The sequence below is a fragment of the Podospora anserina genome, chromosome 7, assembly GCF_000226545.1.
Source record: "Podospora anserina S mat+ genomic DNA chromosome 7, supercontig 3".
Taxonomy (NCBI): domain Eukaryota; kingdom Fungi; phylum Ascomycota; class Sordariomycetes; order Sordariales; family Podosporaceae; genus Podospora; species Podospora anserina.
Window position 1 is genome coordinate 340,513 of NW_001914848.1, and position 23,791 is coordinate 364,303.

At 48.2% G+C, this 23,791-nt stretch overlaps 3 protein-coding genes across 3 annotated transcripts, besides 2 other annotated features; 1 reads left to right on the forward strand and 2 right to left on the reverse strand.

The window, feature by feature from the left end:
* Nucleotides 1–48: 48 nt before the first annotated feature.
* On the reverse strand, nt 49–1,514 carry PODANS_7_500 (uncharacterized protein; the record flags this gene model as incomplete). Its single annotated transcript, XM_001905474.1, has 3 exons — nt 49–908; nt 1,112–1,346; nt 1,410–1,514. The coding sequence occupies 3 exons, from the start codon at nt 1,512–1,514 to the stop codon at nt 49–51; spliced, it is 1,200 nt and encodes a 399-aa protein (XP_001905509.1).
* A 126-nt stretch (nt 1,515–1,640) lies between these two features.
* Nucleotides 1,641–1,724, reverse strand: a tRNA (tRNA-Ala).
* Nucleotides 1,725–1,776: 52 nt separating this feature from the next.
* Nucleotides 1,777–1,861, reverse strand: a tRNA (tRNA-Ala).
* Nucleotides 1,862–8,090: 6,229 nt separating this feature from the next.
* Nucleotides 8,091–8,964, forward strand: PODANS_7_495 (uncharacterized protein; the record flags this gene model as incomplete). Its single annotated transcript, XM_001905475.1, has 2 exons — nt 8,091–8,148; nt 8,222–8,964. The coding sequence occupies 2 exons, from the start codon at nt 8,091–8,093 to the stop codon at nt 8,962–8,964; spliced, it is 801 nt and encodes a 266-aa protein (XP_001905510.1).
* A 5,393-nt stretch (nt 8,965–14,357) lies between these two features.
* PODANS_7_490 (uncharacterized protein) lies at nt 14,358–15,866 on the reverse strand (the record flags this gene model as incomplete). The annotated part of the gene is made up of 1 exon (XM_001905476.1): nt 14,358–15,866. The coding sequence occupies one exon, from the start codon at nt 15,864–15,866 to the stop codon at nt 14,358–14,360; it is 1,509 nt and encodes a 502-aa protein (XP_001905511.1).
* Nucleotides 15,867–23,791: the final 7,925 nt, after the last annotated feature.

Below are 23,791 nucleotides of genomic sequence, written 5' to 3' on the forward strand. Positions count from 1 at the left end.
TGTTGTCTGGTGTTGTTTTGATACTAGGAAACAAACAGCTTCCACCGTTCAGACCCGAATAGTAACAGCAAAAACACCCTGTCCACCGCCGACATACGCAACGTTTCTGTCCCTGTCTGTCCGCCCAAAAGCACAGCTCGTGCTGCCCGTCACGGTCCCCACGCTCACGGGGCTGGGTCTGGCAGCCGTCGGGTCAACCTCGACCAGGGAGTTCCTGCTGTTGGTTGTGACATAAATCTTGCCGTTGGGGCCGAAGCAGAGGTCATCGCCCATGAGGTTGGTCCAGAGGGTGGTCTGGGCGCCCGTGCTCTTGGCCGTGACGGGGTCGAGGGGGATCTTGTGAAACGAGTTGCGGAATATGTTGGTGTACCACAGCGTCCCGTTGGCGTAGCGGATGCCGTCGATGCCGAAGGGAATGCCGCCTGATGGGGCCATGGTCGGGTCGCGGGCAACTTCGGAGTAGACGCCCGTGTTCACGTCGATCTTGTAGACGTTGCCGCGACCGGCGTCGGCGACGAGGACGGTCGAGTTGTCAAAGTAGGCCAGGCCGTTGAGATTCTGGGCTTCGGTGATGGTCTTGATGAGGGTGGAGCGGGGGGTGCCGGAGGAGAAGTCGACCTTGTAGATGGACTTGCCGCCGCCGATGACAGCGAACTGGTCGGGCTGGTACTCGGCGATTCCTGAGAGCCCGTTGGTGCCGGAGACGGAGAGGGCGGTGGAGGATGTCTTGGCTACGGGGTCGACCGAGTAGAGGGTTGCACTGTTCATGTTGGTGGCCAGGATGAGGCCGTTGGAACGGACGGCGACATTCTCGATCGAGTTGATGCGGACAACCTGCTGAGCGGCCTGTCGTGGGGTGATTGGGCTTGCTGAGCCGAGGCTGGCGCTGGCCAACAGGGAGACAAGAGCTACTTGGGACAGCATCGTGATGGATGGTTTCTCACAGGGAGGGTCAAAAATCTGAGCTTGATGGAGAGGAGGACAGGTCACAAAAGGTCAATCTCGGCAGCGGTGAGTCCCTTCAAATAGCTACATTCCAGTCCAGCAAGCTATCCCAAACATAACCCCTCAGATCATCAGCCTAGTCCCCTGGAGAAGCGAGGAGGAGGACCGGAAGGGCCCGGTATAAATGGGTCTTGGCACGTATTTTCCAATTGCGGCTCGCGGGTACGTTGATCGACAATTATTCCTCGGACGCAGCCTAAATGACGAACTCGACAGAGTCTGGGGTAGGCAATCTGGCTAATCCCGACACCACCAATTATCACCAGCCGCAGCTGACGTCCTCCGTCCGAGGCTTGTTTGTGCTTGTTTCTGCTCGTTTGTTGCTTGTTTATATGCGGTGTCTACTAATGCGGTCCGATCAGGGATGCATGTTTCCATTCATGACTAAACAAGCTTTCGTCAACAAATCTCGGTGGTTCTGTGAGTTTGTACATATGATATTCTTGACTGGGATGTGTAAGCCGGGCAGTCAACAGTGTTGGTATGACTAAAGGTCTCAAGGAGCACATCGAGATAAAACACAAGCTGTATCAGGACTGTAGAGTCGGACATGGATAAGAATGTATGCCTCGGCCAAAAAGAATATCTCTATAGCAAAAACAAATCCACACGTGAACAGCAAAAGAATAGACAATTGGACGAGTTGGGAATCGAACCCAAGACCTTTCGCATGAGATGCTGTTGCAAAGCGAACGCGCTACCAATTGCGCCACACGCCCGATCTGATATCAGGAGATCTGATATCAGGAGATCTGATGAGGTTAGGAATGCTGGACGAGCTGGGAATCGAACCCAGGACCTTTCGCATACAGGGGAGTATGCTAAGCGAACGCTCTACCAACTGAGCCACACGCCCTCAATAACCTTGAATGGATGATGATCCTGGTCAGAAGACGTAGTTTTGTTTGGATTCATTTATGCTACGTAGTCTTGGATTCAGAACGACAAGACTGTGAGAGTATAGTGTAAAATCACTTCAATGAATTGACGAAGCTCGGCGCAGTGGTTGGAATTCAGCCTTGCCATAAAAAGACATCATGGATTCTGTTTCCGGTACAACTGATTGCGAAGTGGTTCCTTGCATTGCTTGTTTCATTTGGCATGACTGTTCCGCACCCAAATCAAGATCTGCCACAGAGAGGATTGAGAACTATCACATCCGAGATTTACTATCCGGTCCGGAGCCCGTGGTGACGTCGCATAGAAGACAAGGCATGATACCTGTCCGCCCACAGCCTTGTATGTATATACAGCACGAAACATGCACACGGCCCCGTCTAATTGTTTATTTGGCTGCCTAAAGCTTAGCTATCGTTTATCATATCCGGGACTAGTCACGCCTCTCCTTGTGCCATTAGACAGCTCTATTAATCCTTCATCCCAACTTTCAAAAGTCGGCCCCCACGGGGAAAGGGGAAAACGGCACTTGTGTTTCTGGAGCGTTGCACAATGCGGATGGATTGTCCCGAGAATCCCTCGGGAGCTTTTTAGATCTCGGTGACTCGAAGGTTTTATTTTTGTTGTGTTGCCATTGCATCATAGGCTGCGTGCGTGGTAATGGATTCAAGGCAATTCATGAGAAAGGTCCTCCATTATGAAGGATGACTCGGTGTGCGGAAACCTTGCGCTTTGCAGAATGATTGATATCAGTTGTTGATATACGGGCTGCATGGTTTAGTGAGACAAATACAAACCAGTCCTTTTTACTGTGACTCAGGCGAGGCCAGTGTTCAATGGGGAGATGGATTCCAATACCACCCACACAGGGACGTCCTCCGAAGCTAGGTCGATCCCACGGCCAGAAAGTAACGGCCCGGAACTTTCCTGGTGCATTGTAAGATACCTGTAGATCGTAGACATATACTCTTTTTGCTGGTAGCAAAAGGAAGGTGGATGACAAAGCCAGAGCCGAGAGGAGGCTCGGTAAATGTCGTACGACAGCAAATAAAAAGATCAGACGAAAGATGAGGACGAAACAATGTTTTCACCTCATCACCTGCCAGTATTACTCGAGGTGGCGTTTAGGCCTGATTGTGAGGTTTGCATGCAGGTGGCCCGGAGGCTAGGGATCACGCACGACCGAGACCCGTGGCCGCCGACAACTGAAAGCCGAAAATACCAGGCCTCGAAATGCGGCGATACTGGATATGTGGAGTTGAGCGGCAAAGGGGTGGCCAAGGAGAAGGCCGAGATTAAGCTACTGCGGGATTCCCGGCAGGAGACACGTTTTGTACAAGAGACGACGATGTGCCGCAGTGGTGCTGATAAAGCAACTAACGATTGTATCAGCCTTGCATAGTCCTTTTGAAACAGGTACAGCCTTCTTCCCCATATTGTTTTGACATGACGGTCGTACAGCTCCTGGAATCTTACATGCATCCGGCCGAAGGACCGGAATGAGCTCTCGACATAGAGACTAGCAAAGAAGTGAAGGTGGAGAGTGGTTATTTTGAAGGATGATGATTTGGGGGCCGTTCTCTGAAGGCACTGACGTCATGGGCATGCGTGGCTGGATGCTCGCACTCGATGGGAACTTGTTGTTCAACACCGCCCGCCAAAGTCTATGTTTACTGGTGCAAGCAGACCTTTTGCTTTCTGGACATTTGATGACAGGAGCGGGCGGTGATGTCTCTCCCGATGGCCGGGTGATAGAGCTGGAGCTCATCTCTGGGTATGTGGCTGATGGTGTGTTTGACCCCGCCGGTAGTCGGCTGAGACAATGCTTCATTCGAAACATGGTAAGAGCACCGCATCGAAGGATGAAAGCATGGAAGTCAAACTGGCTTCGCCGCATCTCTACCGCTTCACCATTCTGAGCACCGTTCCACTCGGCTGGGAGAAATGAAATCCGTTGTGTGTCGGGGAAGCTGGTCCGGGGCACAGCGGTGCATTCCAGCATGTTGGGTCAGGGGTTGATTGGCCGCCTTGCCAATTTGGGAGTGGCATCGCCAGCATCGACAACTAACACGGCACACCAGTGAACCAACGCCGGCGCTTCGAGGACGAGAGATGCTCCAAGTTTTTTTGTTTTTGTTTTTGTTTTTGTTTTTGTGTAGGTGGCGTGTTCTTGGTGTTCGCTGCGTATTTTGACGAACATATTGCTCTCCAGGAGACCGGCACAACGGCCCAGGGCAAAAGGTTCGGTATGTGGACAAAGTCGGCATTCGTGCAGGTCAGTCAGCCCGGAGATAACTGCTCTGTCTGGTACTACCTGCTCGCTTGTGCGGGACGGGTCCGAAAAACAACGACCGGGCCGAGCAATCTGGTCCGGATCCGGGGGTCGCCCACGGAGGGCCCCCCACCCCATTTTCTTCCATCGCCCGCCGTACCACCAACAAATCGCCCTCGGGGCTTTCATGGGGCCAAAAGCTGTTGGAGTTAATCTTCCATGATTATGAGGGTGACGGGGTTTGGCACGCGATAGGTGTTTGATACCGCCGGTGTTGATGCATGTTGATAGCTTGGCAAACCGTCCCAACGCCGGCTGTTCCCCCGCTACTCCCGAGTGGCGCTCTTGACGCCGCAATATCAAGAATAGCTGACCTCATGGGCAGCTCCGAAACCCTCGTACGAGAGAGTCGGCTTTCCCGGGCGAAGAATATGGAGATCGGTTTCGGAAATATCGATGAATTTATCTGATGCATGCTGATGGCACATTTTCAGCCACTACCCGACTGTGCAAAACTTGACATGAGAAACGTGATGAATGGAGGTTGATTTGTGATCAATAGCAGTATCCGATGTCATTGGAAACAACAGTTGTATTCCCAAGTCTAAGCCAAGATTTGTATCTCTAAACTATATAGAATAACAATGAACAGAATCAAAAGGCCTATGTTGAAGGAAAGTCGCGAATCGCCCATGCTGACATGGACGTGACAAAAATGTGGTATGATACAGAGCTCTCCCTCGCGGGTCACTTCTGTATCGATGCAGTATCTATCTAAAGCCTCTAAATCTCGGTCTATCGTGTATAAGTGCTGATCATAAGAATGCTCCGTGAAAGCCGTCTCGCCATGGAAATGCTGGTCATGTTGTACAAGTTCGTTGCGTCCTGATAGATGGTCAGCAAGATACCTTGAGCTTGTCAATGACAGATTTCAATGTGTGCAGCCAACGTACCATAATCATACAAAGTTCCGTCCCTCTAGAAGTTGACAAACTCGTACAACCTCCTGCAGTCCTCGCAGTCCTCATAGCTGATGACTTTGAAAACCTTGTCGCGGCGACTGTCGAACCGGCATTCACCGTATATGTAGCGAGTGTAGACGGTGCAGGAGTAAGCTTGCCTACGGACTTTGCTCCGGTGCTGGCACGCATAGACGGTTTCCTCCCAGTTGCACATGGTTGCTCGTGTCGTGAGTGACTAGGTATCTACTCCTGTCTCGAAAGTGTGTCGGTGGGGGATGAGGTGTCGATGTTGACGATGGCGCTGGCTCAACGAGTTGAGTGGAGAGCCGAGTTGAGTAAAGAGGGATCTCGATGTGTGTGGTGATACTGGAACAAGTCTGAGAAAGTGATGTGGGCGTCTGATATATATATCTGGTTATGGAGATGCTGTCTTCCAATTCAAGGTAGACTGGCAGGCCCCGGTACGGTTCTCAACTGCTAGCAATACAGTGCTGCTCTTCAAGGAGAGAAATCGAACTACACGGTGGGTGTCGATCTGGCCAACAAATAAGGCGGATTGGTCACGGAAGAGGAGGCTAGACAGGTACAGGTCCACCCCTAGCACCGGGTGGTCATTGTCTAGACAAAGCCTCCCCGATTCACACATGGCGGCCGTGCCTCAGTGAAGAATGCCTTGGAAGCCAAACCAAGATTGGGACGTACCTGACTACGGGTACACGAACTGGTGGTTGAAGACGTGGGATTTCGGCCAAGCACCCGGGCCGCTCGTGGCAGTGGTGGTACATACCACACTCATTTGGGAGCCGACAGGACACTAAATTGGCAGTGACTGTGAGTGAGTGCATCTCAAATCCCTGTTAAAGTAGGGAAAGTACGGCTACCACCTCGCGGCGCAGTTCCTGGAGTGGGAGTGTGGCTTCGCCTCCTTAACAGAAGTCGGTTGGTTTTGATGTGGGAGTACGAGAAGTTTCATTGGTGCATTTTAGTGCGTGGTTGGTTGGTGGCATTAAGCGCGACCTAGCAGGGGGGCCAAGTCTTCTTGAACTGACTGTGTGCTGTGCACTCAACCATGACACAAAGATATGCGCTGGATCCAAATTGACTACATTTATGGAAAAATGGAGTGCAAGATCAAACATGAGACTCGAAACCTGAGGCAAAGCACATCCAGCGAGGCGGACATGTATCTTGAGCAGGTGCTCATAAAAGTATGGAGAGTATCAATGCATGCCCATCGGCCGCTCGTCCTGTGACTCTGGGATTTTGAATTCTGATTCAGTGAACGTAAACCATCCAGTGGCCTGTTGCCAGAAGAACTGCATTCTGCGACGAAATGACGCCTGAGCCAATACAGAAGAATATCATTGAGTCAAAGTGGTAGGAACAATAGAAGCGAATCCACTGCACGAGGCCACCTTTTCAGCCCTATGATCGGCAGCACAGTGGTGATCATATCTGTGCCGTTAGATTGGTCAACATGCGTTCCATTAGATCGGTATCAAGCGTGCAGCCTACCGGATTGCTTTCCCTTGAATTTAACCACCGAGCATCCCGATCTGGGTTCACATGCTTCACTATTGGTGTTTACGTCAAAGTTTGTGTCATGATCGAATCACTTTTGAACTTGGAAGCAAACAACCAGGAGAACACTCGCCCATCTTCGGACTGTTAGTTCATGGCTTTCGAGTCCACCATCGTTTGCCCAACAGGATATGCATTCTCGCACGAGATTGGTTATATCGACTACTTTTCACAATCTCCGAATCACATGTGGCGATCTTCATTCAAACCTGTGAGTTTGCACCATTCTCTACCGATGCCGTTGGCAGTTTTCAACTTTACATTGGCTCGCCAGCGTGTTTAGAACCCGTCATCGGATGCCTACCCCCTTTCTTTCCTGTTGGACCCGACAGATCGGATCACAGGCAAGAGACGACCAGGCCTCCTGTTTGAATTTCTTTGTACGGAATCTCTCTGGCTTCTAGACGACAGGAGACTGACTCAGGGTAGGTATGGCCGCATGTTGGGCCTGCCAGCGGGCGAATCAGTCGGACGGAGAAGTGCGAATATCCAATCATTTCAGAGGCCTTACACCAACGACCAGAGGGCGGTGCGTGCGCGCTATGCCTATTGCAGCATCATATGTCTGGGGCTAGTTGCAAAACCTCCAAGAGGGCTCCAAAAACAAAACTGAAGGCATGTGAATGAGGACCATGAGAAATAATAAAGACGCATATCACACAGAGTGTAAAAGATGTCTTGTTGGTTGGAAAACTCACATGTCTTGCCTGGGCCTGGTTCGTGACTGGACACATTGACTCGGTCGGCATTGTTGGTTGTGGAGGGCGGCCGCCAAGTCGGGACGGGCGATGCGCGGCCTGCGTCCTCACGGGATACGAACCGGTGATCATCGCGGGGAATATTCACCGGGTGCGGAGTGGCTGGCGATCAAATGCAGGTCTGGAAGTTCACCTTCCCTATGCCGTGGGGAAAACTGAAGGGACCAAGTCACACATCAAGGCAGCTTCCCCTTTCTTGCCTGTTCTTGTGTGGCTACCTGGAGCAAGAAGCCAAAGTCAACACGGCATGACATCTTGGAGCTATGACTTGACTTAGGTAATTCTCTAATCTAAGGGAGGTAGCCGATGTTTCTGCTGATTTGTGAGGTCATGGTGTTCTGCCCTGGGTGGCATCCCCTCACCAATTCTGGCTAAACCACAGAGCAGCATTTGCATATGCGATAGTCCTTTGATAATATCCAGCGCGGGGTGATCATAGGAGATATGTAGCATAGGTATTCAAGTCGGCACGGCAGATAGTTCAAGTCGGTAAAGATGACACTGCAGTGAACGGTTATAAATGCTCTTGTAGTAATGTAGCAACGGAAACGTCTACCCGCACGCATTCTCAAGTATGTGGTCGAAATCATGTACCTCCTCGTAAACAAAAAAATCATGATTGCCTCTCGCCTTCTGTTGTCGCTTCTTCTCTCTCTTTCCGGTGTCTTGGGCCGTACGTTATTTTCATTGCCTATTCAACCCCGTACCGAAATAGTTACTCACCGTTAACATCACACTCACAACAGAACGTTGCCAATGGTCCCATCTACGTCAATCTTCCGACCGCTACTCGGAGCTTCAAACCAGCCCCCAGCATACCCCCTCACCATCTGACCCCCTCTTCTTCCCCGCCCCGAAGCCCTACCCATTCTACAACAACGCCATCCTCACCCCCCTCAACCAAACCATCCTCGCAACCACTCAAGTCCGCCCTTTACACACCCATTCCATCATCGACCAAGAGGGCTGCTCAAGCTACACCCGTCTAATCACCAACGACGCCATCTTGGCAGTGCAGATATTCTACGAATCCGCCACCAACACCGGGGGAGTGCCCCTCAGAGTTAAGGAGATTCACACTGTGTACTTCCTTGCTCCGGGGAACAGTACCGAAAAAATTCAGGCCAATGTGAAGAGAGAAACGTGGCCGAGTTTCAGCAGGTCGGATCAAGATGCAAGATCGACCTTGAAGGGGGTATTTGATGCGTATTTGGATGCGAATGGCCCTGTCGCGTGGGCGGGCAGCTGTTCGATGCTTGATTCTGGAAAGGGTGGTGATCTCAGAGCTGGGCAGGGAGATCAGTGTGCGGAGCTGAGGCTGCAATTGAAAGAAGGTCAAAAGATAGAGCAGAGAATGTATGTGATTGACGAGTCTCTTGGCGCGGTGACTGTGTCGGGGGTGGTGGGGGGAAAGGTGGCAGGGTTTGAGGGGAGGGTCGTGAAGGGGAAGTTGGAGTATGTGCACCAGTTTGGTGACTACTGCTCCTGATTGCGTGAGAGCTTGACAGTTTTGGAGACAGTGTGTCAAGTAACTGCCTACGTACCAAGTATAAAACTGGGAAATTCAGGGGTTCAGGGGTTCAGAGGTTCGCGGGTGTGCTGGGGTGCAGAGGAGGTACCGAGACTCGTGAACAATTCAATGTCTCACATTGCCAGCCCGCTTAGTTGACCAAGCAAAGTCTATAGACAAATTCATCGGATGCAGGATAGGCATTACCAACAGTGTTGGTCGGAAGAGGGCGATAAGGGCCCGGAGTTGGTGGTGGACTGCTCGCTGAGAGAGGCATACACCACGGTGGGTGCCTCACGGCCCTATCTGCACGTTTGTAATGGACGAAGGAATATACCGGGTACCTTACAGGACACGGTCAGATTCTGTCTCACGGGTGGGTCGTTCTATTACGTCTCTTTTAGAACTAACCGTTGATATCCGCTCCCTCCTGCACACCATCTCCGGCCTAACTGACCCTGGCTGCCAGCTGCCTGACTTATGCGCGTCATCAGCCCTATAAGGCTTGCCACGCGTCCAGCCACTTCCAGTCATGCCATGCTTTTGCCTTCCTCACACCCGCAACACCCACATGTAAGCCCAACAAGTGCTGTTGGGTCGACCAATTTCCCCTTGATTGCTTGTGATCTGCGGCTGCGTGATAGCTTCCTGTGGGGGCGGTTGGTCCCGCAAATCGGCTTGAGATGACTGGTTTGGCTGTTGGCGATTTATAGACAAGGTACATGCATTACGTAGCTATGTATCTAGGCGGGTGTTGAAGGGATGCTTTCCGTGGAAGGCTATTAAACGGAATCAGGTGTCGTTGGTGCGTCCCAACTAAGACTAGGCATCTAGGCAGTGTAGTCAATGAGCTAAGCTGAGCTAAGCAGGCCCTGGGCTCGCCTCGGCTTACTTACTTTAACTCACTACTTAGCTTAGGATTATTTACTACTTGTGACGAACCCCTGTACAGAACCTCTGAAAGGGATACTGGTTGAAGGCTACTTCTGACAATTGGTTCGGTGCGGCTAAACAGCGCACAACAAGATGTCTCAATGTAAACACAAGATACCGTGAATACAAGCTGTGAATTGCATACTGCGGAACTGTCCATCTACACCAGCCAGTTCCTCCGTATATATAGACCTTAACCTCCAAGTACCTCCGTACCTGGATCTATCTATTCTTTCCTAGATCCCATGGATCTAGCTTCCAACTCCTAGATCCCCTAGTCCGTGTTATTCCCTGCTCCACAGGCCCCACTTATCCGTCGCTCGTTCTCACTGGCCCGAGCGACCCCGCTTCTTCTGAACCGTGACACTACTCGCTTTAAATTATAATATTAGTAATCTTCTTAGACGTAATGATTTTGGCTCGATTTAGTAAAATAAATATTAATTTCTTAACTATTTATAGTAATTTAATAGTATGAAAAATAAATAATAAAAAACCTTTATAATTTAAAGTCCTTTTAAAAGCACTCATAATAATATAAATATTTTATTATATAAACCGTTTTCTTTATTTAACCTATATCATTAAAAGCTATATATAAATTTAATTTTATAAAGTAACGTACATTATAAGCGAGTGAGCCATATAAGCAAGTGAGCCACTTTTTACTACCCTACTATAATTACCCTTAATTGTAACACACTAACATTAGGAACTAACTACAATTACATTAGAAACAGCTGAATCAGATGATTCTGCAGCCTCTTGGCAAGTGCGTGTATTATGGCTAGGCTAACCGCACACACCATAGCACCGAACCTTCGTACGAGCCCCCCCTACATTACTACTATCTAGCTACATTTCTTACACTCCTTCCCCATCCACGGCCTTCTAATCTAGTAATTCCTATACCTTTTATACAGTAAATAACTCTCCAAGTTCCACGCGTATTTTTTTTTAGCTCTCCAGCATTTACTTAGTGCCTCATTAGCCTTACTAAACGAAGAGACCTCTGCCTGTAAGAAAGCTACTCAGTGCATTACAGCCGTTATACTTTTAGTAAGCTAGTCCATTATAATTAATATTAAAGTCGGGGAATTATTTTAATAATTAATAATACGAATCTTAATAAGTGTTAATTATAAGTTAATTTCTCGGGGGTTTTATAGTATATAAAATACCTAAGGTTATAGAGTGCCGGGCCGTAAATTCGGGGGTATTAACGTATAAAGCTTTATATTTAATTTAAAAAAAATATTTTTTTTAGATCGTATAGCGTAAAGCTAGTACTGATAAAGTTACCCCGTATATCCTTCTCTATTATAGAGGCAAAAAAGGCTTTCTGGAAAGTATAGAGAAATTCGAGCTTATTAATATAATTAATATATATACGTATTAAGTTTTTGATTTAGTAACCGTATACCTACTTTAGTAGCCTAAAGTAGCCGATATTAAGTGGCTAAAGGTAGTAGGAAGAATATAGAGGTATATAAAGTATAATAATATTATTTTACTAATAATAACGTTCGAATTTAATTAAGTAATAACTCTCGTAGCCGTCGAGGATTAATAATTAGTATTTGCCTTTTATGCGGGACGCTATATAATAGTCGAAGTATTTAATTTAATTTAAACTTATTATATTAATAGTTTAACTATTATCGGTAATTACGATACGTTAGGTAAATAATAAGTTATACTCGGTATATTAATTAGTAAAGTAGTATTATATAATTAAAATAATAAAAGGAGAGATAGCTTAGCCGAAGGTATTAACTCCCTAGATTATTATTACTTATTCGCGGTTATTAAGCTAAGCTAGTTTTACTTTACTAAAGCTATTTAAAATCGTAACTATTATACTTACGAAAATAATATTTATTATAAACCTAATTTCGTCGAAATTATAAATATCGTTATTTATAATACCGTACTTAACTTTAATATTCCGTATAAACGTAAACTACTTAGCTATAACCTTTAGATCCTCGCATTTAGCCTTTTAGTAATTATATTTATGCGTAAAGTACGTACGGAGCTATGGCTAACGTTTAACGAAGTTATGTGCTTAGAGCTTACTAATAGGGGGCGCGTCGCGTACGCGTAGTAGTTAGTTAGCTATATTTTCTACACTACGTAATTTTAGTGGAAAAGCTCGCGTATATAGCTTAATAATATATTAAATAATAGCATCCTCTTCTGATTAACTAAGCTTATTCGAATTAGGCGTAGTATCGCGCCGTATAAGCTTGCTAGCGCGTCGCTGCAAAAGAGTTATACGATTAATATTGTAGATCTTAGTAGCGGCCCGTACACTTAGATTTTCGTCATTTTGAAAAGCTTCAAAGGCTAAGTTTACCCTAGCTTCGTATAAAGTGGCAGATATAGTTGGTTATTGTCGAGTGGTATGTTGTAGGTAGAGGGTCGCGTCGCGTCAAAAAAGTAGCTCACTCGCTTATATAGCTCACTCGCTTATATAGCTCACTCGCTTATAATGTACGTTAAGCTCTTTATTTCCGAAGATATTTATTAAAAAAATAATAAATCTGTAATTATATTAAAAAACTATAAAAGTTTACCGAAGGTTACGCCCTATATAGGCCTGTAAGCCCTATATTTACATGTAATTACAGTGCTCGCAACAGCGAAAGACTTAATACCTAGTACCTAAGTCTATATATACAAAGGAACTAGCTAGGTTGTAGATAGTTCCGCAGTATGCAATACAAGTCACAATCGTTGGTATCTTGACTATTGTGATTGAGACAAGCTATTGTTGTATACTGTTTAGCTGTACCGAACCAGGATTGTTCAGAAGTGCTTCCTTTTCAGAGGTTCTAGATAGAGGTTCGTCACAGAGGACCTCACAGGGCCTCGCACACCACAACGGGTAACGCAACTAGTGAAATGGTAAGAAAACACACAAAACAACTATAACACCACAAATATACCGTCAACAGGTCCCTGAATGAACACACCTGCGTGACAGTGACTCGCTCGCAGGCCGCACTTCACGCAGGACAAAGAAAAGACACTATGGGCTCGCAGGCCACATAATAAGCACCAGATTGACCTGATCAGAGGGTCAGAATTGCCTGCACGCGTGCAAGGCACAAAATATGAAGAAATAAAGGTCGATGTCTTGTCTAAAATAGAATGTGAGAAGCAGACAGCTTATATACATGACCCCTGTACCCCCCGAATCCTCCGAGAGCCCCACTTCCTCACTCATACCCTCAGGCCTGTGGCAGCACCCCAAACCATTAGCTTAGGCTAATAAATAGAGGGCTCGGCTCAGCTCAGTTCACCATTAATTAAGCTTAGCTAAATTTAGCTCGCCCTATTATCTACAATGCATCTAGGTACCTAGCGACACTTACAATCGGATGGAACCGCAACACCACCTTGTTCTTTGTAAAATGTACGGTGGTTTGAGTGAAACTTATATAGGTAGATATGTGAGAAAAGTCAGTAACTTGACCGGTCAAACTCGTGGATACCTATTTGCCTCTTCAAATCAACACGAAGCTTCCCGTCACTGACAACCTCTTAGCATTCACTTTCAGACTATGTGCCCCTTCTGTACATGTATTGACGTTCAATGAAGCTGAGCTACTGTATCTTGATTTCGTATCATGATTCTACACTGTTTTAGAGGGCGGAATGCGATGGTGTCCACACAGATAAGAACTCATGTCACAGTTAACCCAACAGCAGGCCGCGCCACATGTGGGGCGCAGGACGTCCCCAGCCAATCATTAGGGAAGTCAGGAAACAGCCAATCAGGGTTGGACGAAAGTGCTATGGCGCCAAGACTCACGAGCACTCTGCAGGATGCAAGATGCTAGGGATGATCGGAGGCATAGCACGACGAGCACATCGCAGGATGCAATGTGCTAAGGGTGATCGGGGCCGTAGCAGGGCGAGCACCTTAAGGTCCCGAGGTCTATATATACGGAGGAACTGGCTGGTGTAGATAGACAGTTCCGCAGTATGCAATCACAGCTTGTATTCACGGTATCTTGTGTTTACATTGAGACATCTTGTTGTGCGCTGTTTAGCCGCATCGAACCAGGATTATTCAGAAGTGCCTTCGACCAGTATCCCTTTCAGAGGTTCTGGATAGGGGTTCGTCACAACTCATAGCTCTACAACGAGAACAATGACGCGACATTTATCCTACATAAGCTGCCCGTGAGAGCTATAATCTAGGTACCTAAATAGACTTTTCTTGAGGACCTTGATGACCAGAAAAAGCGCCGTAACAGGAAGACATTGAAAATCTAGATGAAGTGAAAATCGCTCAAAATACCAGTCGCCCCACTAAAAATAGAAAAAATAGGAAACAAGCGCAGAGAAGGATATTGAAAATCAATCAACCGTCGAGGGTCGACTCTTTTCTTCCAGCCGTCTGGCCATGAGACGCGAACAGAAAAGTTTCACTCGCCCTGCTTCGAGGAGTCTGACAAGACCTCAGGTTCTTCCTCCGAGGAGGCAGAAGACCGTTGATCATCTTCTCCCCACGAATCGTGCTCCAAGGTTGACTGAGATGCCGGGCTGTTCGTGCCTGAGCTAGCCCATGCTTGGTCTACCAATCCATAGAAACCAAGACCTCCATATACATGACCCGAACACGGCTCGCCAAGAACATCCCGGAACGAATCTAAATCGGTGTTATCGAGAGAGGGGTAGATGTTTGGACGTGGGAGCTCTTCTTGGCCCTGGATCGCGCTATTCTGTAAGGCAAATCTGTGCATATCCTTGCGAAGGGTGGCAAGAGTGGTGGTTCCAAGGCCTGAAACTGAGTCTACCCCAAGAAGGTGATGGTATAGAGCCCCCAGACCAGCTGCCCACATCTTGATAATATGCTCATCCCCCGTTTCACGATGCAGATGAGGATTTGCAGTCTTGATCTGAACAATGCGGGTTGTCTGGGAAGCATTGGGCAGATTCGCGGATGGGATCTTGTTTCTCAGGAGCGGCTCAATGTACTGAAACGGCTCGATGGCATACCCGTTTGCCATCCTCATCTTCAGCGCCATCTCCATGGTCATGGCGTGCTCCCCAGCGTTACCCGTCGTGATGAACTCGTCTTGCTGTCCCGCTTTCGCAAACAGCCTGTTTAGAAACGAGTTGATGATGCGAGAACTTCGTCCTTGTTGGACGAACTCGATCCGACCAGTGCTCGCGCTGTATTTGGGTTTGCTAGCCCATGAGATGCGGACCATAACATCTTCGCGATCTGTACCACTTTTGGCTGCAGAGCGTTGTGCTAAAGCAAACCCACCAGCGTACGCCTTGCAGTATTCTACCACGGAGCCCGGAATGCGATTATCGGCGTCGATGAAGCCGATGTATTGGTGGTGTGGGAAATAGGACTTGGCCATGGCAATGCCCAAATACATCCCCTCCCCTTTCCCGTTTCGTATTCTCCCGGAAGCTGTATCTAGGATCTCGGGGACTCCTGCTTCCTTAAACGCCATTGCGGCGCCGGGATATTGCTGGTGTACAAAACACCCCTCCCTACCCCAAGCACAGAATCCTGCCAGCATTCTTTCTTGAGCCTCCCAACCGTTCTCTCCGTGCTGGTGAGAACAGTTCGACACCAAGATCACCGCGCAGCGGCTCGGGATGCCTGCGATCACCCCCCTGATGACGTCGACCGGCTCATCTTTGCAAGGCACGACAATGACCAATTTTTCGAGGATCCGGTCTAGCTCGTCTGGAAATACGGCCACGGTACTTTCCGCATCGTGATCAGGATCCTGGTTGTGTTGGGGCCGCCTTTGTGACTGATGCCCCGTCCTACCCAAACCGGACAGTTCCGATGCGCCATAGAGGCGGTTGTCCCTGTTGGTTGGTCGCGGCTCCAGTTCGACCACCTCCATCTGGGGCATAATGCACAGCGGGCCGAACGGCCGACTCCCGAGTGGTAGGGTGTAGCGCATTGTGGGTTGATGTCATTGATGTGTGGCTCGAACGTTTGTCATCGATCGTGAATCGAAGTTGTATTTCCAGAAACGAAGAAGTGTTGTCCGGGGCCGAGAAGATATACCGCTGGATAGGTAGTTTAAGAAGAAAAACAGATGGTCTGGCTGGAGGTCAGTCAGTCTTTAAAGAAAAAGATTGTCCAGGCTGGTGAAAGGGCTGTCTTGAATGGTACACCGGCCGGTAACACATACGTCGGTTGAGCAGTGCTTCCGCAACAAGGTCCGAGGGGTGACGCAATTTGATACCGCTTCCGAGCACATTGTCGAAGATATATATACACACCACCCAGGAAAGCGTCGGCTTGCGAATGAAGCAATTCCAAAAGCTCACCGAACCTGGTTTGTGCACATGGGCCAACGAAAAGATCACGAGTAGTTTCTCACGGGTCTGCGAGCACGCGGCGCAACAATGAGCGGGCCTGGAAAAGTTCAGAAGAAACACTCGGCTGGGTTGATTAGCAGGGGAATCGTGTGGTCATTGTGGGTTGGTTGTACAGAACCACCAGACAACCACTATGGAGCTACGGACAGCGAAACCGACTCCAAGTGCGTGCAGGATTGCGGGGTGCATAATGGACCCAAGCTAGTTTCACACGGACATCTTGGTCATCATCATGGTCGCACACACGCGGTAAGATGGAGGGGGAGGGGTCCATGAGGCTATGTATATTTTGGACCCGAGGGCTTGGTTCATCAGACCGATCCCGGCCCATAAAATAAATACTTGCCCCTGAAGAAGCAGAGCCTCTCTTGTGATTGGCATTAGCTCTGCTGGGCTTGCGTTTCTAGTTAGCTTGCTTACTCCGACGCCCCGGAAAAAGGACAGCTAACGAATACGACAGGCATGTACACCAACAGCCACGGCCGTCACATCTGCCAGTGTCTCACAAACTCCTCCCTATCACTAGCAGAACATCACGACGTCGAAAGTCGGATAATTCCTATCTGGGACGTGTTGAGTTAAGGTGGCCACTAACGCCATGTTACCTAGTCAGGGGTCGATAGTAAGCTGCTGAGACGCTGTTGGCACATAGTCTCGCTCCCATCTGATCCACCTTCCTGCTTGGACATGCTATTCCCGGTTTCTTCTGAAAAAATATCAAGAAAAAGCAGTGGCTAATTTCCTAACCCTTGGGGCAATGAATGACGTGCTACACAGGCCCGCCTGGCAACTAGCACACGAGCTCAGCTGCCCTGGACTTCCTTAGCTTGCGTTTGGCGCCACTTTTCTTTGCAACAGATGAGACATCTAGAAGTGAGTGGCACCTCCAGCTATCAAGGTACCTGTATACCTGACCCATGGTCTGTCAGGTGCATGTTGCAAGCTGACTAGTATTGAAGCTTGGATAGTTACACTAGATAGCCTGGAGTACCGAAAGTAGGTCATCTTGGCGAAGCCCTTGCTGAGTCTCGCCTGTCACACAACATAGAAAAAATATAGGCGTGCTCGGTACATGCCTACCTATGATCTGATTCCAAGCAGGAAGTGACTATGTGCGTCTGATTGCATATAACAGTGTCACTAGACCTTGAATTGCCGTGACTGAATGTGCGAAGCGACATGGTCAGGAGACCCCCAACGGTTCGCACTGGCCGTCTGGGATCCTCTTGTTTTGTTTATGGTCGATGGGTGGAGATTGAAAAGGCCCGCCTATCGCGCTCCCAAGACTCAGGCTGGGACACAGACGCACACTTGCAGTTCTACAAAGACAGCCCGGGCAATTATCGTGGTATAAGTGTAGGTGGCTGGCACTAGTTCCAGAAGGATGTGCAAGTTCTGACGTATTGGCGCGCATGTATTTCCAACCGGGCCGCGCGCAGCTAGCCGTTCAACCGACAACAATGTTAGTTGGTTTCTGTTCCCGGCCGATCGTTCGAAGATGTATCTTGAAGACACATCACGGCAACCCTCCATAGGTATACATGGTCATCTAGATCCCCAGGCCTTTCGAGCGTAACCTCATCACCTGAGCTTTGATCACTAAACAGGAACTAGAGTTAGCTAGTTATAACATAGCTGCCCATTATGCTTGCTTACAATCGTATCTTGGCCGTAACAACAGGAGAGAAGGCAAGAGGCCATATCTTTCTGATGTCGTTACAAGTCAACAGCCAACGAGATGGCGTCTTTTCACGTGCACTGGCTGGTATGCCGGTTGGGCACATAATCACTATCAGCCCCCGAAAGACCCGAAAAGCAGCGCTGTTCGGGCAAGCTCCAGGCTCCAATATTGGTCGGCAGCAGCAGCGCCCCAAATCTGCATTTACCGTCGGCATTTCTTGGCCATCCCCTCGTTATCTCACATAGCGCGGTAGTTCTCGTCACATTTGTTGCCCGAGCTGCCGGAACCGCAAGCGGGTCTTTCCACCCACACGAACTGCAGTGAGCAGTCCTTATCACACCCGACTCTCCACACCCCCGCAAGACGTACCGGACTCTACTACGTACGGTAGGTGATTTTGGGCTTTGCGAGAGCGAAGAGAGCCGACGTGCTGCGCTACCCACCTAACCCAGAAGGTCTTTTCATGGCGGGAAGCTCAGTTAGGAAAACCCGTGTGCTGACATCTCCCGAATTCGTCAGACCATTTCGTCACAACTAGAGAAATGACAGCGAGGGACATGGCTGCCGAGTCCGAGATCTGCGATGGCTGAGGTGAGGCAAACACGATGCCTGGATAAGGTACCTTACTGTTGGTGATACACGAAAACAATCCCGCATTTGAGCCTTCAAGACCTTTCGAGAAAGTTTAGCAAGCCTTGTTTCTCGACCCTACACCCCTGAATCTGAAGACTTTCTGCGCAGACTGCAGCCCATCACATTGTACACACACAGTGGCACATAGGTGCACACGTGTCGTTGGATCGAATCGGCACATGCACGCACATACGCACTGACAGTCTTCGCTACCAACCCACATGGAGGTCTGGTGTCTCAGTCTGTTCTTGGCTGGGACATTTCCTGAGGAATTGCGAGCTGGGAATGACGCCACCAAATGCCCCGTTTGTTTCCGCGCCAAGACATTGGCAAGACATTCATTCCCTTGGTGTCTTGAAGGAACAAAATGTGCCGATATCATTCATCCCGATCAGCATCGGCAACCACTAGTCTTGTACGAAAGAAATCGGGTTCAGAAAGATGATTCGACAATATCTTCCACACGTCCGGACGTATGGCATATTCCTGCGCCCGGTTGTGAGCAAGCCTTCAACAACTTGCTCACCGACTTGACCGGTGGCCAGTCACCGTCGCACAGGTCACGACATCACAGAGCCAAAGAGTGTCCTTGAATGGTCGACTAATACAAACCAAGGCGTCTGTTCTTGAGCGGTGTATTATATCGTTCCCGAGATATTGACTCCCTGGAGACGTAGCGTAGTAGAATGTTGTTGGGGGTCATTGACTCGAGTCTGATATCGGCATGGAATACCTAGTACCAAGCAGTAAAATCCAATGGTGGCTTCCGGCCTCGCTATCTATTTCCTGACCTTGAAATTCTCTACTAGGCAACTAGGTACCTTATCATGCACATGATTGTGTGGTCAGGTTGGAGCCCAGGGAAATGCATATCGAAGCGAGAGATTGGACCTTCACAGTAACAGATAGATTGATTTCAAAGTATAGAAGTACCTACTGTACCTAATCTTCGATATGAATCGGGCCTTAAAACGTATGCTAAACTCTGAAGCTCTTACAGGTCTGAAAGAGGTCTGGAAAAGGTCTGTAACAGCCTGGCTCACTGTCAACTGCCCGCTTGAAGGTGACTGTACGCCAAAGATAAGGACCTCGAACTAGCGAGAAAATAATTAAGCGTTCCTATGCTGAGTGGCCCACCCTCCTTCTTAATAAGAACCAAGTGAACAGGAGATCGGAGTGCTGGGATTATGCTAAGGATTTGATGTCCAGGGCCGAGTAGTGGTAACACTCATGACAAGCTATTCTGGCACCATCGTGGCCGAATGTGGTACATCTTTTAAGTTGCTGATTCAGAACAAAGTCTCTCCGCTATTCAATATAACGTAAAGTACTATGTACAAACAAATATGGAGTAGGTAGGTATCTTTATCATACTTGATGTTGCTCTGCATTTCTTCTCGTCTGTGCGCACCAGGACACTACCGGCCCTTGAGGTCTTCAAAGTAAAGCCAATGACACCCTCGCAGCCAGCCCTACTTTGAATCCCTTTCAGGGCGTCCGGTATTCTTCAGTGTAATTGCAGTGCTGTCTTCCTTTCTTACCTACCTTTCTTTGCTCAGACAAGCTCGCCCAAGATCTCACATGGTCTTGACAGGTACCGCCAGCATTAATTCAGCAACACCACATCGCAAAGAGTGTAAATAAACCATCCATCATGTTGCTTCATCACTCTTTCCTAAGGTTATTTCGCGGCTGCCTAGAAATTCCCCAACCACCCTCATCAGCAGAAAGCTCTTCAACGCCCCTGATAACCGAGCGGCCCCAACCACACCCTCAATCCAGGACTCAATGTAGCCAAGTGGCTGGCTATCACCGCAACTCAACCAAGAGTCCAAACGAGCTCTTATCCGGCCCTCCATGGATGACCTCGGCGCTATTGATGGTGTCAAAATCCTTTCCCGAAGTCGGAACACAGCGTCACAGATCCGCTACCCTTCCGTCGGTTTCCGACAACATCTTGTCGGAAAGGGTGCAGTGCCTTAGTCAGAGTTATGCGGTCTTGTGTGTTATCAGATGTGATACTGGCTGCATACCCGTCATCCTTTCTTGTTGGTTCTGATGCCATTTCACTCTGATCCACCATCGGGAGTGTGACCCTCTACCTGTGTTCCCTGCAGCGGCCAACAGAAACAGTCGGGATAGTGCAGCCGAAAATCTTGAGCTTTTCGTAGAAAAGGTTGTTATCAATAAGGAAAGTTCTAAATATGCAGGGGCTTTCTGACAGGTACATATCTTGATTGACACATGCAACGGTGTGCAACATGACCTTGACTGGCAAAATGAATCCCTCCAAGGTACCCGAAGAAATCCCTGGAAGCTACCGAGTACATCGAGTGACCGATAAACTCGCACACCACTCGAGTACGCATGTATTGCAGGTAAGGAGACACAAAAGCACGGCATTGAGAAAGGCTCGCGGGCAAGGGAAGCTCTCAACAACACTACAAAAGCCACGGGTCGCGGCGTTGTGTTTATGAGTCATCACCAGCAGGATCAGAAACCAGCGACTGAAACACGAAGCAGGTAAAAGTCCTATGAGATAGAGACTCGGCTTGTCGATTATGTATACAGACCTCAAGGTACTTGAATGGCTCTGATTATCTTTTACCATTCGAAGTACCTTTTGAGAGCTACATAAGGTACCGTCTCTTCTTTTCACCAATTGTCGGGGAGGTACATATAGCCACCCTGAGGAAGCCCTGATTAGAAGAAGGAATCTGAAGTTGAAGAAGCAAAAATACAAAATTATACAGACACAGCACCTCCATCCAAAGGACTGAGCGTAGATAAAATAACCCGACACCGCATTCACCTGGGTATTTTTCTCATTAATTCGCAGAAAATACCCGATTCAGGCCATACAGTCTTCACACCTTGAGCCTTCCAGTTAAGGTGGTGCTCGAGCCTCACACTGAAGGGACCAACAAGTTCTGGTTCTCCTAAAATAGGAGGGCATTGACATGATTCTGAACCGATGCGCTACTGGAATGGGAATACCAAGACTAGCGTTAACACCGAACTGTTACTCCCGAGGTGTTCAAGCTCCCAAGTCACAGCACACCAGCGTGTTTCTATTTTGGGATATCGTAAGTGTAATCTGGGTGCTCCAGGCGCGAGACTTTCGAAACTCAACTTGATATAAAAGCAGAAGCTGAATGTTGTTCGATACCGTACCTAGGGAGTGTTGAACCTGAACCATCAGCAAGGCTGGGGAATGGCGCATCGGAAGATGTTGCTTCCGGCGTTAAGAACTGTCAAGAGAATCTGCATCACAAACCATCAGTGGGGTGTTGACCGCCATACTTTAGTGACACATCACCTGCCCAAATAGCGATGCCGCTAGAACAGTTCAGGCGCGAAATAGAAAAAAGCTCTCAGGAAAAGGGGTAATGCCCAGAAGTTGAGAAACGGCGCACTGTCCAAGCGACACGTCGAGGAACACCCGGGCCACGCCCGGCCGGAGCGGCACAGCACACGACCGCCGATGCCATCGGTCATTTCGGCAGCGCCGTAGCGGGCGCGCCCACTCACCAGCGACATGTTTCCACGCGAACCTATGCATGATGCACAGTCCTTTCGCTTCCCTCACACTGCATCCACCCTGTAACAAATCCTCACAAAAACCGGAAGCAATTTCGCCGGTTTTTTTTGTTCCCTATCCCTATTTGACACAAAAAGTTACCCGCCAGTTTGGTTCACCACATTTTAACCCAGAACATCATGTTTCAAAAACCCCCTCCTCCCTTGCTAGCCCAAGAGATCAGCAGGAACAGTACCATACTCGCAAGCTTTGCAGATTTAGGTTTAGCTCCCTCACTCTCCCAAAGTCTTGGTGACCTTTTGTCTTCTCCGAGCCGTCAGACATGCAGTAAAAACAGAAAACAAAACCCCCCCAAAAAGGCGGCGTGGGGGTGGGTGTTTGTGGCTGACCAACAGGGACGATTCCGTTTCGCTTGGTCCCTTGAGGCAGAACAACACCAACAAACATGCCATGCCAGTTGGGAGATGTACACTAAGACAGTTCTAGAAGTAAGCGGTGAGAGCGTGATAGGTAATACCTAACAATACACCTCTGCAGCCTTAATACAAGTCAGCGTGTGACTTACTAACCTAATAGGGTATAAAACACAGACATTTTTCACAAGTACAGGTACTTCCAAATAGGCTATTTTCCTATACAAATCAAAGTACCTATGCTAATAGGGAATGAGTCTACCTTCGGCTTCAATCATCTGTTAAAGCTTTTGGGGCATACTGTGGGCAAGCTCACGAAGCTATCCATAGGGTACTGCTTCTCAGGCTGCTTTAATTACCTTGCGCAGGGCCCTGGGAGTAAGGCTTTAGATATTATATTTAACTTCGATCTAATTTTTCATCCAAAACCACACATTTTTAATAGGGTTCAAATCAAGTAATTTTGCCAGCTAATTTAGAGCTTTAATTCCAAAGCTAGCGATATAAGCCCGGGTTATATAAAACGAGTAAGGCGAGGCATTATTGTATTAGAAAACTACAGAAGTACCTTAAGCGTCTTTTCTTATAATAAACCCTTAAATAATATTAAAATACAGCTTTTATTTGTGGATTTTACAGTGTATCTGAGCCCTATATATTATAGGGCCTCAGAAGCAATATAATGGCTTGGATCAGCAGTGCTTAGGGACCACGGTTGCCGGAACGGAACTCGGCCCCCTGAAGCAATTCGAAGTCCCGGAAAGCCGAACGCTAAAGCTAGTGCCCTGCAGCGGCTAAACGGTAGCGCAACGTAGCCTGTAACGTGGCCTGTAACCTTATTTTAGTTAGCGTACTTAGCGGGCATTCGGGCCCGGGAACGGAGTTATCTTTAGGAAGTAAGTGAAAGACCGACGGCCTATAAAACCTCTGCCTCACACTTTATTTACTGTGATATTTCTTAGTCTATAAGGTTCAATTAATATACTAGTTTACTACACTTATTAGTGCCTCATAAGCCTATGTAATAGTAATTCTCTTTTATATATTATAAGGCGCCGCCCCTATAATCTACCTTCCTTTAGTGCTCTAATAACTGTCGAATGCTGCAGTTAAAGTCTTCTTCGCTCTTAGTGTACCGCGCCGATAGCTATTTAAGCCTATATTTTATAGGCTTCAATAGCACCTATTTTAAATAAATAATAATAATTTACTCCCGCTATTACTAAGCTTCTG